Here is a 16,437-nt window from a genome sequence, read left to right on the forward strand (position 1 = left end):
TGTGTTACAATAGCAAATGTATATTCCCTATTATAACACTGATCCTCCTCCCGGCCAATCAGGAAGTGGGTCGTGAGACCTGTCACAGGATTGGCTGTCACAGGATTGGACGCCTATGAGGAGGGGAGGGAGACACTTGGCTGCCATGACAGATGAGAGGACATGCCTGCCTGATGCTGCTGCCTGCCACCTAGATGGAGTAAGCAGACATCCCAACCTGCAAAAACTCATTTTAGGGAAGTGGCTCCCCGCGCCCGCAATCCCCCCCCCCCCCCTGGCATTTTTCACTGTTTCAATTTTTTTTCACAGTGCTTCTGGGGAAGGGGTGGGGGGTATGTGGAGTTGGACGGTGTTGTTTTTACAATGCTTTGGTAGGGCAGGGGAGAGTGGTGTCAGCAGTTTTTTATTTATATATATTTTTTAGGGGCGTTGGTGAGATATCAGGGATCTAAACAGACCCCTGACATCTCCCCTTTGAGACAGAGAAAGGACTGAGGACACAGATCCCCCAATCCCTTTCTCAGCATTGAAGATGAATGAACACCTGACGTGACATCAACATTGGTGTGTACAGGGCACATAACTGACGTACATAAAAACCGAGGTAAAAGGACGTCTCTGCCAGTGAAATCTGCACGGTTTTCATGTATGTATGGTGTGAATGAGCCCTACAATAGAGCACAATGCACGTCCTCAGTATAGTAATGTGAAGGAGCCCTCAGAGAGACACACAGCACCATCTCCTGTCATTTCACTATCACCACATACTGCCTCTAGTTCTGTCTCTTCCTGACTCTACAGAGTGCTGAGTGAGAATTACTATCCGTCATCATCAGCCACACTACGGCTACAGCAAGCCACGTCTGCAGTCTACCAGTTACCATAGCAACTGGATTAACCCCTCCATTGGTAGGCAGGTTGTTCCACAAAGGTCCAATCAGATGACGTGAAAAGCCCGAGGTAGACCCGCCCATAGAAAGCTGAGGTGGAACTGGAAGTGACCAAAGGGGCAATGATGTGTCCACCAATCCGTGAGGGTTACAGCATCCTTCACAGAACAAGGCTAGCCAATAGCAGACGCTTCCGCTTAGAAAATGCGTGCAGACGAGCGTCCTACTGGCGGCGCTAGATGACGTTGACCAATAGTAAGCTTCGCAGCGCGATGGCTCAGCCTCCCACCCGCTGCGACCAATGGGCTAGGAGTGTGGGCGGTGCGCCTTTTGCGGATTGACAGCTCCAGTGGCCAACCTGAGCGTTCCTCCACGTCGGCAGGATTGAGGAAGATGGACGCGGTGTTACTGGTGAGTGAGGCCGCAGAATGAGGGTAGAAGAGAGGTCGGTGTGTGCTGACTGAGAGGAGAGGCGGGTGTTCTGTGTGCGGCTACATGGCCTGCCTTATACCGGCTCTGTATGTGTGTGGAGGGGCCAGCGGCTGCTGTCTTCCTGTAGCGGACATATGGGACCATATAGGAGCCATCAGTCACCGGTTACACTGGGCTGTGTGTTCTATGAATGTACAGGACGGTGACACATAATCCCATGTCATGTGTGACTGATGAGGGGACAGCCCTCCATAGATGTGTATTACCTTCCCACAGAGACCTCCATATCCTCCTCATACAGTCCATATATACCATACACTCCCTATGGCAAACCTTGGCGCCCCAGATGGTTTGGAACTACATTTCCCATGATGCTCCATTACAGTGCAGAATGCGTGAGCATCATGGGAAATGTAGTTCCAAACCATCTGGAGTGCCAAGGTTCACCATCACTGCTATGGGATCGCCATCTCTTACATTCTGTCACCCAGCCATGGGGATTCTGTGGTGACAGTCAATCCTAATGCTTTTCTATGGGACGTTTATTTCACTGATCACACAGCCACTGGGAGGATACTGCACTGATCCAGGCATATTACCATTTTTTTTTTTGTTAGAACTTTATTGAAATGTCACTAGTGACAATTCATTGAAGCAGTCTTAAACCCCCAAAAAAAACATTTAATATATTGCAGCTTACCAATCCTTATGCCGCGTACACACGACCGGTTTTTCCGTCAGAATAAACTCTGACGATTTTTCTGAAGGAGTTCCGACGAAACGGACTTGCTTACACATGATCACACGGAAGTCCGATCGTTTGGAACGCAGTGACGTACAACACGTACGACGAGACTAGAAAAAGGAAGCTAAATAGCCAATAGCTGCCCTTGCGTCGTTTTTGGTCCGTCGGAACAGCATACAGACCAGCGGTTTTCCCGATAGGAATTGATTCTGTCAGAAAGATTTAAAACATGTTCTATTTCTGTCAGAATTTTCGAAAGAAAAAGTCAGATGAAGCCCACACACGATCTGAATGTCCGATGAAATGATTCTGTTGGACCTTTTCTTCTGGAAAGTGTGTACACGGCATTAGATGTGATGGCTGCATTCATTTTTCCAAAAGCCCCTGAACAGCAGTAAATCATAAAGCAGCACTAAGCCCACCGATTTAACGGTTTCAGAAAAAAAAGATACATTCCTGATATGCTGGGATTGCTAACTGTCACATTTGCGTGTGTCCTCAACCAAACTGTCAAACCATCAAATGTTCGGTGTCATAACTGATCTTCATGGCAGTTGCAGATCAAACAGAAGCAGCTTCCTTGGCTGTAAAGTATAGGAGCGTTTAATTCTACTGTAAGGCTGTCAGATTGGCCTCTACAAATTCGGTAGTGCCTAAAAATAGAGAGCAACTGAACATGTGCAGAGCAGGGTGAGACCGTGTATTACTGGATTTTAAATTGGTTGTAAAGGCTGAAGGTTCTTTACCCTTATTCATTCTATGCATGAAGGTAAAAAAAAAACATCAATGTACAGCCCCCCCCCCCCTAATATTTACCTAAGCTTGATCCAGCAATGTGCACAAGAGCCAAGGCTCTCCTAGAGCTATCGCTCCTCATTGGCTGAGATTCAGCTGCAGGAGCCATTGGCTGAAGCACAGCCAGTGAGGCGTGGGCAGGGCCGAGCCACGCCCCCTGTGTCTTATGGACATAGATTGCTGGCTTGGGAGTGAGCGCACACAAGTGCCCCTATAGCAAGCTTCTTGCTATGGGGGAAAGGGAGAGGGGCCTAGAGAAGAGGAGGATCAGGGCTGCTCTGTGCACAACCATTGAACAGAGCAGGTAACTATAACATGTTTATTTAAAAAAATATATATAATCTCTCTTTACAAACACTTTGACCCTTCCCCCTCCCAGCCCTTTAAGAGATTCTAAATGCTGGGAGGTGGGGACTGGCATACAGCTTATGTATTCGCTGTGATTGGCTGTTAACAGTTTAGTACTTATTAACCAAAAACAGATGTGTATACAGCTAACCTGTGATCAACTGTAAACTTGGCGCAACCTGAGCTTTAGCACACAGCCTGTGACTGATATCCTCAGCTTTGCATGTTCTCCCTGTACTGTGTGAAAGGGGGGTGTGTTCCTTCCCTCCAATCAGCACTGTGAAGTCAGATTCCTGCCCCCTGCAGCTAGAGCTGAGAAACAATTATTTGATCTCTGTGTTTTTAGAATGATCTATACAGGAAATGGCTGCTGATAGACAGGTACAACTTATGTAGGAGGATTTCTTTCATCTCTGCGTATCACCAGAGGCCAGTCACTTCACTGGGTATGTGAGGGTTTTCAACTACTTTTAAATGCTTGCTGTGATGGATGAATAGTAAAGGTGTGGGTAAAATGCTTCCCTCAACTGGAGGACCTCGAAGGTTGGTCACACAAGGACAAGCCTAGACATTTTAAAATGTGATCTCTGATCAACCAACCTGAACTCAGATCTTTTCCTTCAGCGCAGTAGTTCAGACTTCCTTTTGCATTTCATCAACTTGTATCTACAAGATTGTTAATATGGTTTTTGAGTAACATTTGAGCATGAGTCCAGCTGAAAGAATAACTTCACTTTATGAGCACCATATAACGGACCTTCTTGGATTCTCCATCCAACTTCTCTAAAGCAGTACAGACTTCAGACTCACACTGCTGAAATATGCCCCGTGGTACCTGGTATCCTATGAAGTCATAGAGAATTGGGGTCATGCTGCCTTCTGCTTGGAGCATGAAGACCCGCACAACCATGCTAGGGCCAGATAACTAGCAAATATTCCATAGGATGCCAGAGAATACACAAACAAAGCCCTGTGTTGGTTAAGTGTTCGGAACTTCCTATCACAAACATGTACATATTTAAACATTGTTTTTGTGTTGTGCCGGACTCTCATATCAGGACTTCACTGAGCTCAGACCTGCTCATTACCAAATGGGCCTGATCTGAGACTTTCTCCTTCATATCGTCTCGCCATCTCCTCATGAAGCTTGAGTTATCAATTAAAGTTTCTCATCTGTGAAGTGTTAGAACTGGCAGCTTTAAATAGGGATATCTCAGCCAATAGAAGGAAGACACTCCAGACACTGGCAGATCTCCAGCTTCACCTCCCGTCTCAAGTCAAAGATATATGGAGCTTTCTTAAAACCATAATACAAATTGCTTCATTGAAGTATACAGCAGCCTTTTCAGTTCTATAAGCAACATATTTTTATAAGTTGTTGCTATGTAAAACGTTAGACCATGATGTTATTGATGGGTCGGAGGGAAGGTATATATTGTCAGCTTCAATTGTAATTGTGATGCTTGCTGTCACTTTGATATGAAGATAAAAAGTTCTCATTCAAAGGTAATCAATGTATTCCTTCAGTCACCTTTGTGTCACATTAAACGTGGCTAGGAGCTGACTAAGAGATATAAGTAAAATATGCCATATTCATTAATCAATAAATTGTATTCAATAAAAGTAGTACTGTGTCTGTATACATATTCTAATGTGGCTATCCTCTCACCACATCTCCAGTCTCCTGACATTTCTGTCACCCTAGAAGGTTGGTATTGGCCTATGTATTGACACGTTATTGTCTGAGCAAAATCAAACTTTTATTGCAGATAACAGCTTTATTTAAAGACATTTTATTATCACAGCAGATTAAAGAATAAGTTCACCTTTCTACAAAAAATAATAAATGCAGATCCACAGCATTCATTTACAGAGATTTGTGAATTGATAAAAAAACAAGTCCCCTCTTCTGCCGCAGCAGACAGGTTTGTAGTTTCAATGAACTGTCCATTCACTCTCTCTTTTTAAGCTTTCAAACTGAAAGCCCAATACTGAGGTACGGGCAGAAAGCTGAAGGGAGAGTGTGCAGAAGCCTGACATTGCACCCATGATCAACTAACTAATCGCAGCTGCAATACTTTGCAGGCATTTGTAAAAAAAATTATATTTTATAGGTGAACTTGGCCTATAAATGTGATTGGCAATGCAGGAAATGGACAGGAAGGTGGTTAAACATTCAATTCTGCCTTTTATTTTATTTTTATTTTTTTGTGGCTAGTGCATTTAGGGCCTAGGAGATGCAGGGGCAGTAAAACCAGGTTAGCTGCATGCAGATATTCTGATAAAGAACACGGAAATGGGAAAAGAGCAGAGTTGGCAGAGAGATCATCTCATCACTCTGCTGCTGCTCCTTCACTCTCCAATTGGCAGGGTGATGTCAGCAGTTTATTCTTCAATTGTAACAGAGAAAGCAGTGTCATCCTGGTTATGCTGTGTAAATCTCAGGATTAAATGGCCAGAAATACAAATATTTAGAAGGAAAAAACTCCCTCTTATGCATATAAACCATGTATTTAGCCAACCAATTAGAAATATGTGTGAGTGGGTCATAAATATGGTAGGGAAATGCACAGAGGTGGAGCTGAAATGGAGTTAGATGAAGTTTGTTAAAAGCAGAGCAAATGGTATAAACTCCTGTCCCGTTTTTACAATGTTTGGAGCGGACACTAAAAGTCATTTAGACTTGAAACCTTTTTTTTTTTTATTGAGGTATTTAATAAAAACAAAATAAGATAGTGTAGCAAAACAGCATGCCCGGCTACAGGCCAGGGGAAGCACAATATAATAACTGTGTAGCATATATGTACTGAAGTGATGGATACATTGTAGGAAACCTGCATTCTTCAAACAATGTTTTGAATCCAAGGGCTAGAAGAAGGGAGATAGAAGAGTCCCCTGGCCTGTGTTAGAGTGGTTGTAAAGTTACCAAATATAAAATACACTTTTAAATACATTCATTTAAGGCTACCACAAATCTGTTTTTTTTTCTAACTTGCCTACATTGAACTGCTCGCTTTCAAAAGTGCAGGTCACGTTATCGCTATAGCTTCCCAAGGGATTCACGGACCTGCTAGCAGATGTGTACAGACTAGGGGCATACATCATTGCTGGTAATGACGTTGCTGCTGTTCTGTTCCAAGAAGAGGGGAGGAGCGCAGGAGGGATGGGCAGGAATGGACAAGGAGGAATGACTGGAGACGAGAAGGATGAGTGGGATAGAGAGGCTGGAGGGGAAATGATTGGGTGGGGAGGAGCGGCTGGAGGCAGGACAAGTGACCAGGGGAGGGGCGAGGCTTTGCACAGACTACAGAAGTTACAGACACACAACTTGCACAGCGCGCCTGTACAGTCAGTGGTATGACATGAGAAGTAAACTGACCATGCTGCCATGGATCGGCTGTCATGATTATATTTTTTAAGGTTACAAACACTCTAAAGCAGAGATCTGAAATGGGGTGGGGGGGGTGGGAAGGGCTAGCAGAAGAAAGGGAGGTAGTGAGAAAGGGATAAGGTACAGGGGAGACTGGCAGTCTGTCAGACAACAGCAGCTCTAATCTACATCCCTAGATGTGTATGCAGCAATCCGGGAACATACCATCAAGGTATCACTGTTTGAAAATCAGAAGGGAATCTAGGGGCAGTTAGCTCTTTTATTCGCATAAGGGAACTTAGTTTATCTACCCATCCCTTAGCGGTGGGGAAGGTGCTTGTGTTCCAATGCCTAGGAATCACAGCTCTTGTCACTAATAAGTAAAAAAAAAAATTGGGCAAGAGACCTTTCTTTATGGTGAATAGGGATACAGGGTGCACAGAAAAAAAGGGTTATCTGCAGGGTCCTGGGTACCAGAAGTGTTAAAACCCATGTCCTGAAAATACATGATCAGTGGACACTCTTACTAAATATGGGCCATTATGCCTGGGTCAAATAAACAACACCAACTTCTATCAGGGCACTTGGAAAGATGCTAACTAGTAAGTGAGGGCACGGGTATCATCTGTTGAGTCTATTGAAGTTCTTTTCCTGGGCTACACTAGCTATTGAGAGTTTGTGCGTCAGTATGTAAGATTTGGATTTACAGCAGACTTAAAGTATAACTAAAGGCAAAACTTTTTTTGTTGTTGTTTCCGAGTGGGGGTGGATTAGAACCTCTGTCAGTTTTTATTGCTGTCTGTTCCCCTGTTAGAGCGATACACCCTCTCTATTTGTCCTGTTTACCGTTATCAGTGAAAGTAAAAGCAAATCCTAAATTTTGGGTTGTCCACAGAAAAGTAATAGAGAGGAAATCTTCCAATGAAGACATTAGTTCTGGTAACCTGGGGGTCCTCAAGGAATTCCCTTGATTTGAAGGGATTTCTGCTTACTTCCTGTTTGGCTACGGGACAAGAAGTGAATGGAATTCTCCGCAATGGGACACAGATGGCGAAAAAAAATCTGACAGGGTTTACAACCCTCCCTTGCTCTATCCAAAATGGGGGGGGGGGGGTTGCCTATAGTTCTACTTTTAAATCTTGGTGTTGACTTAGATGAGATTGGTTGTCTAGTATGATCTAGAATACATTCATGGGTTAATGTTAGGAACAAAGTATGGCTAGTTCCTTTTGATTAGGAACATTTTGATTGGATGGATGTTATTAAATCCCATAAACAATTAGCTCCATGTCATATAGCAATGTCACAGCCAGTCCAGTGTTTAATGGCTGGGTCAGTATTTATTTACATCAGCTTTGAGAGGTAATTGAACTACTAGTAAATAATATGCGCATAAGAATTAATTACTTTCCACCTTAGAGCAGCCACAGCAGCATAACGATCAGATCCAAATCACTCATCTTCCATCTCCAGAGTGAGATTAATCAAACCCTGGAGCGCCTTGTAGCTATTTTTGTCTAGTAGCAATAGATTTGTGAAATGATTAAAGGAGCTCTTTAAATGTACTCGGTTTATTAATAATGAGTTGTTTTCTGATTAATACAAAGCATCAAGGTAATGAATGGGGTTAGAAGTGGCTTTAATTTGGCCTAGTAATATGCTTTAGCTGGTCCTCTGGTAGCAGTTGTCTCTACAAAGCAAGTTTACCAAAGGATTTAACAGGACTTCACTCAGGCTGGGTTCACACTATCTTCACATGTGGCTCACCACAGGGGTCCTGTGTGTCCCCGTTTACCTTTCGGATCTGATTTCAGACAAAATTTTTGGCTGAATTCGGAACTGAAACAGACCAAAATTTGCATCGGAGCCGCAGCAGTGATGTGTGAACTGGCTCCATAGAGAGCCAGTCAAAATCTCCTGCTATTGTGAATTGGATGCAGAAAAACTGCATCCAATTCGCAATAGTGTGAACCCAGCCTTAAACTGCTGCAATTAAAGCTTTGGTCGTTCATTAGTACCACAGGTGTGACTTCCAAACTTAGTCATCACCCAGGTTATTGCTGCAAATGCTAAAATGTTGTTTACACTGGCATTTATAGGTACAACATGTACCTAATAGTGAAAAATGAAAATTGTTACCTGAGATTATTTTTTTTTGTGTGTCTGCTGATAACTGTGTCCTGTTTGCTACAGCAGAGGAGGAAAAGCTAAGTTGTTTTTTGTTTCCCCTAAAATAATAAACATGTTATACTTGCCTGCTCTGTGCAATGGTATTCACCAAGAAGCCCCCATCCTCCTCTTCTGGGGTCCCCTCAGCGCCTTCTGTTCTGTGTTTGCCCCTATAGCATGTGGGCACACTTCTGAGCACACACACACAGTGGCTCGGATATCTGTTATTGTTTTAAGTTTTTACTACTACTGATTTCCAATAGAGATTGGTAACCTTTCCCTACCTGCTGAGTTCTGTCTACCATTTGTATCAAATAAAATATTGATCTTTGTAAATTAATCCTTTGAAAAATATATTGGTGAATGTTGAACTTTTGCAGTTTTATTTTCTTTTATTTTGCGTACTAAAATTTGTATGTGTACTAGAGGTCGACCGATATATCGGCCGATATTTGGCTTTTTTTACTTAATCGGCATCAGCCGATTGTGCTGATAAAAAAAGCCGATTATAACTTCAGCGGGACTTGCAAATGACTTCTGTAATAGAAGTCAATTGCAAGTTGTCTGAAGTTTGTCTTCTGTCCTCCTCTGGGCAGCCTGCCAAGTCTGATAAGAAGATACATTTGTATCTCTTCAGGTTCTTTTATCAATAGACTGAACTCCGTGTGTAGAAGTTCTCAGTTTAACCATTTAAAGACTAAATCTTTTTTGACATTTGTTGCTTACAAGTAAAAATCCTGTATTTTCTGCTAGAAAATCACTTGGAACCCCCAAACATATATATTTTTTTTAGCAGAGACCCTAGGGAATAAAATAGCGGTTGTTGCAATATTTTATGTCACACAGTGTTTGCGCAGCGGTCTTTCAAAAGCAATTTTTTTAAATAAAATACATTAATTTAAAAAAAAAAAAAAATAAGCAGTAAAGTTAGCCCATTTTTTTTCGTCCAAAAGTTTTGGTTACCTGTTTTTGTGTATTTAATATTTAAGATATAGTTATTTTTTTTTTAATCTAAATTCTACATAAAAGTGAACTGATTGGAGGTTTGTTTTGTTCAATAAATGTTTAAATGTAAAAAATTTTCTGTATCACTTATTACTTAAGGTTGCTTTCACACTGGAGCGGGCAAGCGTTGACAGTAAAACGCTGTTAGTTTTAGCTGCGCTTTACCGTCATTTTAGCGGCACTATTCGGCTGCTAGCGGGGCGCTTATAACCCAGCTAGCGGCCGAGGAAGGGGTTAAATGCGCCCCTGAAGTGCTGCTGCTGAAACGCTTTGCAGCCGCTTCGGCAGCGGTGCGCATTCATCTCAATGGGCAGGAGTGGTGGTATACACCGCTCCAAAGACATCCTGCCAGCGCATCGCCTCAGTGTGAAAGCACTCGGGATATCACACTGAGACTGTAGGGAAGCCGTTTTACAGGCACTTTACAGGCGCTATTTTTAGCCCAAAAGCGCCTAAAAAAATGCCCCAGTGTGAAAGGGGTCTAACTGTTAGATTTTATGAGATGAAGGGGGGAAAAAAAAGAAAAAAAAAAAAAAATCGGCCTAATATATCGGCCCAAAAAAATCGGCATCACATATCGGCCATCGGCCACCGCGATTTCTAAATATCGGCATCGGCCAGAGAAAAACCCATATCGGTCGACCTCTAATGTGTACCCTCTTTTTTTTTTTTTTTTTTTTTTTTTTTTTTATTAAGATGCTCCTATATACATGTAAAGTATAACATTGGTTTTGAATAACCCACCACAAATTTTGAACTGGTGAACAAGACCGGACTCCAGACTGCAAACCGCAGCCGGACATGTGTGAACCCAGCCTTAATAATGTTAGATGCTATGTTAAAAAAAAAATGTGCTTAAAGAGCAACTAAACTGTCTCTCAACTATTCTCATCTGTATGCTGCTACCATTAGTAAATAGGAAGGTTTATTATATTTACTTGTTTTAAACTTTACCATTTCTTCAGTTGCTTCCTGGCCTAGGTCAAAATATTGTCATACATTCCAGGAGTCTTCGGGAGGGAGGGGAATTTTCTCAGCTAACCACACCCTCCTGCCTGCATGCATGAGCTAAGGGCAGATGGATTCCAAGAAGTAGCATTAATCATCTACCCTTTGTCAAGATGGCCATGGCTAGAAACGTTTGGGTGGTGTTTTTCAAAGTGATTTTGAAATAAAAATTAATGGAGACATGGATGGATGGGCGAGTTTGCTTTGAATATTTAAAATGAATTGGTGCTCAGATGTAGTTTAGTTCCCCTTTAAAGCTGAACTCCAGTCAGAAATCTTAAAGCACTTTTGTGTCTTGCTATGCATCAATAAGGAGTTTTTTTTTTCTTTCTTTTTACAGATCATGCTGCTACCCCTGAATAATAATTTGACTAGTCTATGCTTTCCATGGCTCATTCCTGTTAATTTCCTTTTTGTAGAGTTATCCTCTATGCCCTCTCCTTCCCCAGGGCCATTTGTCTTGTAACTACCCCTGTATAGTTCATTTACATCAGCAGTAAAACGATATCACAGCTCACTGCCATGGGTGAACCTGCTCAGACTTTGAGTCTGTTGCCTTTCCTTGCTTGCATCAGGTATTTGAGGAGTGAGGGAACTCTCAGGTTTGACATGCCCCTCCAGGTTTGATAGTTAAGAAAATGCTCCTGAGCACCTCGTCAATGCCAAGAATCCCTCCTATCACATTGCTAATATCCCAAAGCATCATGGGATTTGTAGTTTACTCAGCTGCACCAAATAAGCAGTAAAGGTGACGTTGGGCACCTGAGTGATCCCTCAAAAGCTAGATGTATGCTAAAAGAAGAAAAACATGCGTCATAACAGAAAATACAGCATTCTTCTCCCTTCAACTAGACGGTATACATAGCTGATGGAACCTTGTGGTCAGTGTTTGAGGTGAAGTTCTGTTATACACTCAGGCTGTGAGTATGTGGAAGTCAGTGCATCACAGAACTTTGTCTCGAGGGCTCTGATGCAGCAGGAAAATCGGGTCCTTTGAAGAGGTAGCTGCTGGTTTGGATGGTTAACTGATTTTTACATTTCTGTACTACTTCCCAATTGTTCCCAATGGCACTTTATTCAATTTTGCCAGATGCAGACATTAACTGCTGCAAGGTACAGATGGTAAAAGTTTGGACTGTACTGGCATTTTGTGGAATGCAGCCTGTTGATTTACCAGAAATGAGTGACGTCTCTATGGAATGGTATGCTTTGATAAGGGTTAATATAAGTTTAGTAAGAGCATGGCTTCTCTTCCTGGGTAATGAACTTTTGCAAGCCAAGCAGACTATGTAAAGGGTAAACGTAAGTTTTTCTATATTTAGGCCTCATACACACTGGACATTTTTACAGCTGCTGTTTTTGGCTTCAGGCATTTATTTTCTGCAGCCAGTAAACTCCCCATCTAGTATCTTATGTGTCCATGCACACATAGTCTTTTATCAGCATTTTTTGGCAGGGGTGTTTCCTGGCTGGAAAAAACGCCAAACTGGCGGGTTTGAGGAGGAGTTTTTCAGCTGTAAAAACGCTCAGACTCTGAAAAATGCTGACCAACGCAGCTATTCAGCATTTGAGCGTTTTTGAGCTATAAAGTTTTGTGGGAGTATAGTTTCGCTAAAAAACGCTAAAGCAAAAAAAGATGCAGAAAGTGGCATTCTACAGCTAAAGCTGTCACCTTTTTGTAGTATGTATGAGGCCTAAAGGTTTATGTAGAATTACACAGGAACAGATCCTCAAAGTGGAGTAATTAAAATGCTCAAGTTACAAGCCACAATGTGGTATAAATGTGGATCCATTCTGTATTTAACTCTTTTCTAACATATTTCCTACATTTTATAGTGGGAGGGAGGTGGGGAGTGCTTGTGGAATGATGGTGACTTTTTTTTGCTCTTTCTTCTGGCAGGACCCCTCGTTGTACACAGTGAAAGCTGTTCTCATATTAGACAATGATGGCGAGAGGCTCTTTGCAAAGGTATGCTTGAAAAATCACACAGTATGATTAATCTCTGCAAATGTGTCAACAGTGGCTTATACACAGGCTCACACCTGGATATCATTAGGGCCCTTTCACACTGGGGCGGCGTCGGCGGTAAAGCGCCGCTATTGTAAGCGGCGCTTTACTGTCGGTATTTGGCCGCTAGCGGGGCGGTTTTACCCTCCGCTAGCGGTCGAGAAAGGGTTAAAAACACCGGAAAGCGCCTCTGCAGAGGCGCTTTGCCGGCAGTATAGCCGCGCTGTCCCATTGATTTCAATGGGCAGGAGCGGTGAAGGAGCGGTGTATATATTCCGCTCCTTCACCGCTCCGAAGATGCTGCTAGCAGGACTTTTTTTCCCGTCCTGCTAGCGCACCACTCCAGTGGCTTTTACACTGGAGAGACAGCAGCGGCTGTTTCGGGTCAGTTTGCAGGCGCTATTATTAGCGCAATAGCGCCGGCAAACCGCCCCAGTGTGAAAGGGCCCTTAGTCATTTTTTATTCTGTATAATTTATTTTTTTAGGCTGGCCATACACTACACTATTTGATTGTATAATTTTTGTACAATTACCAAAACTAGGTGATATGAAGACAAACCTGAGCAACCTATTCAGGTAGTATCTAATCGGACAGGCCCTCACACTACATAGTTGATGGTAAATCTAAAGTTTTAAGATTTTATAGATGGGCTGCATAGTGTATGGTCAGCCCTCATACAAAGTGCTGTAGTTGTAGCAGCCAATCCACAATTTTCCTGTTATTCCAGTAAATTGTAATGTTCTTGCTTTGGGTTACTACTCTCTGCACATCTTATTGTGTCAGTGTGCATGTACATGGTCTGATATTGCAGGTTTAGAGCTTCCTGCTCTTGAAAATTATTCATGTCAAGGATTACATGTCTTTGCCTCGCAACTTTTTGAGGCTTACCACTGGTACTTTTTGCTTGATGTACAAAACATTGGTTTTTGGAGTCCCGTTGTGAACTCATGCTCAACCATTGTGACCTGTTATATTGCTTTTGGTGCTGCTCAAAGTAGAGGTGAAAGTATATTCACGTGTTCCAGAGTATGGGGTGCAAACTTATCCTGATACCAATCCAGAGGGCTGGTAAATGTAAAGAGGAAAGGATTACCGCTACTCCCGACCAGCCCAGGTGAACAAACGATAAGGAGCGGCCTCAGTCTATATGTCTCCACTGCACCACACACCCTGATGCATTTTGCCCCGCCCACCAGGGCTTAGTCATGGGGTCCAAGCCTCTGTGGGTGGGGTTAAATGTAGTAAGGTGTGTGGTTTGGTGGAGATCTGTAGGCTGAGGCCTCTCCTTATCATTTGTTCACCTGGGTTGGTTGGGCGTAGTGACGATCCTTTCCTCTTCATGCTCAACTACTGTCTAATGTCTATGAGCAAGTCAGTGAAAGAATCCAAGAGGTGTTGGCATCAATTCAAGACTCATCTCTTTTTGTTCTTTACTTTCGACACTTGGTTTAATAATTATCCAGCTTGAAACCGCCTCAGTAAAACAGCCTTAAGGTTACAGTTCAGTTTGTATCCCAGACCTAGTGACTAAACTTTTCCTCCTGTTTACCTCCCCACCATGCCATGCAATGACTTCCAGATCCTTTGGAATCTTAAGGATAGTAAGATACAGATTTGTACCGTGGAGAACCTTGGGCCAGCTGAATGGTGGGAAAGCATGTCAACCGTATGAATGCAGGAGACTTGTCTATGCTCCTAAGAACCGCCATTCAAAGTTTCTGCGCAAAGTATACCACTTAATTGCCTGTGTAGTTTTAAAGATCATATACTGTAAATTAGATGTGTATGGCATTTTGGTATTTTTCCACAGTTTTTAAGAGTACCTTCGGCCTAACCCCTCTCCACGCCCCCACTATTTCTTTTTTTCTTTACCTCCGCTTACCAGGTGGTGTTGCAGGCACAGTTCGGTTACAAACCCAGCCACTGAATCTAGCATTGTCCTGCTGACATCATTCTGTCAACAGACATCACTCGTTCCTGCACCACCATCATAGATGTGACCTCACTAAGAGGCTCGCTGGCTCTTCCAAGTTCAGCCAACGGGGCCTTCTGATGACGCACCACTAGGCCCCCTCCCCCTTCTACTTACTGAATAAAAGCCTAAGGGTCTCCTGGAATATGTGACGTGCATATCCAAGGAGACCAAACAAGCACTGTGCACGTCATTTACCAAGGTGAATAACATGCATGGAGGGGCAGTGCCGTGCTGGTAAATAAAAGTTAAAAAACACTGCCCTCTTCGTGAAGAAAAGGGGAGGAGGGATAGAGGGTGAAGATCTACTTTAAATTTTGAAGGCTTTAGGCTATGTTGAAAGTCTTTTATTAAAGGCTAAGTTAAAGTGTTTGTAAAGACTGAAGGTTTCCTACCTTTTAACTTCTTCAGATCCGCGCTATAGCCGAATGACGGCTACATCGCAGACCTGCTTTGTCGGGAGGGCATCTATTGATGTCCTCCCTGCCCGAGTGGCCTGCGCACCTCCTGCAGGGCGCACGCGGCGCTCTCTGTGATCAGCGAGTTTGAGACTCGCTGAGCACAGATCGGAGTAAGGGGTCGATCCCAACCCCTTACCACGTGATCAGCTGTCAGCCAATGGCAGCTGATCATGTGATGTAAACAGAGCCGGTAATCGGCTATTTTTTCCCCTCGTGCTGACAGCGTGAGGAGAAAAACAAAACGATCACCGGCAGCTGTGAGAGGGACATTGGTCCCGATCACAGAGAGCTGCCACCAGCTCCTCAGTACCCACCTGTGCCACCTAGCAGTAGACAACAGTGCTGCCTACCAGTGCCACCCATTTGTGGTGAGCACTCTCACCTAGCAGCAATAGGGTTGCTGGTTCAAATCCTGACCACGACACCATCTGCCTGGAGTTTGCATGTGCCTGCGTGGATTTCCTCCGGGTACTTCGGTTTCCTCCCACACTCCAAAGACATGCTGGTAGGTTAATCAGATCTATAAATTGGCCCTAGTATGTGTATATGTATGTGTTTGTAAGCGTGTCGGGATCCTACAGGGTAAATCACTGCGATATATCAAGATGCAACTCATCTCATCTCTCACCTATCAGTGCCTCATCAACAGTGCTGCACATCAGTGCCACCCATCAGTGCCCTCTTATCAGTGGCCATCAGTGCTGCCTTATCTGTGCCCATCAGTGCAACCTACCAGTGCCGCCTCATCAGCACATATCAATGAAGGAGAAAAATTACCTGTTTGCTAAATTTTATAACAAGCTATGAAACATGATTTTTTTTTCTTCAAAATTTTCCATTTTTTTTTGTTTCTTTAGCAAAAAATAAAAATCCCAGTTGTGAATTAATACCACCAAAAGAAAGCTCTATTTGTGTGAAAAAAATGATAAAAATTTCATTTGGGTACAGTGTTGTATGACCGCGCAATTGTCATTCAAAGTGCGTCAGCACTGAAAGCTGAAAATTGGTTTGGGCAGGAGGAGGGGGGTTTAAGTGCCCAGTAAGCAAGTGGTTAAAGAGGGGGCGGGCCGGTCCTGCTCAATTGGCCCCATTGCAAACTGCTTACTCTGGGGGCACTTTGCAGGATGGAGGGCCAGGAGCGTCAGTGGGGGACCCAAGAAGAGGAGGATTGGGGCTGCTCTGTGCAAAACCACTGCATACAGCAAGTATATTAGTTATTTTTTTTTTTTTTA

The 16,437-nt window shown here is 43.3% G+C and overlaps 1 protein-coding gene across 1 annotated transcript in view; it reads left to right on the plus strand.

Moving 5' to 3' along the window:
• Positions 1 to 1,170: 1,170 nt before the first annotated feature.
• COPZ1 (COPI coat complex subunit zeta 1) overlaps positions 1,171 to 16,437 on the plus strand; it is a 28,295-nt gene continuing 13,028 nt past the window's right edge. Inside the window, exons 1-2 of the mRNA XM_073613630.1 lie at positions 1,171 to 1,301; positions 12,663 to 12,731. Coding sequence (XP_073469731.1) covers positions 1,284 to 1,301; positions 12,663 to 12,731 — 87 coding nt within the window. The 5' untranslated portion in view covers positions 1,171 to 1,283. The remainder of the gene's footprint in view (positions 1,302 to 12,662; positions 12,732 to 16,437) is intronic.

Source organism: Aquarana catesbeiana, linkage group LG02 (assembly GCF_042186555.1).
Source record: "Aquarana catesbeiana isolate 2022-GZ linkage group LG02, ASM4218655v1, whole genome shotgun sequence".
Classification (NCBI taxonomy): domain Eukaryota; kingdom Metazoa; phylum Chordata; class Amphibia; order Anura; family Ranidae; genus Aquarana; species Aquarana catesbeiana.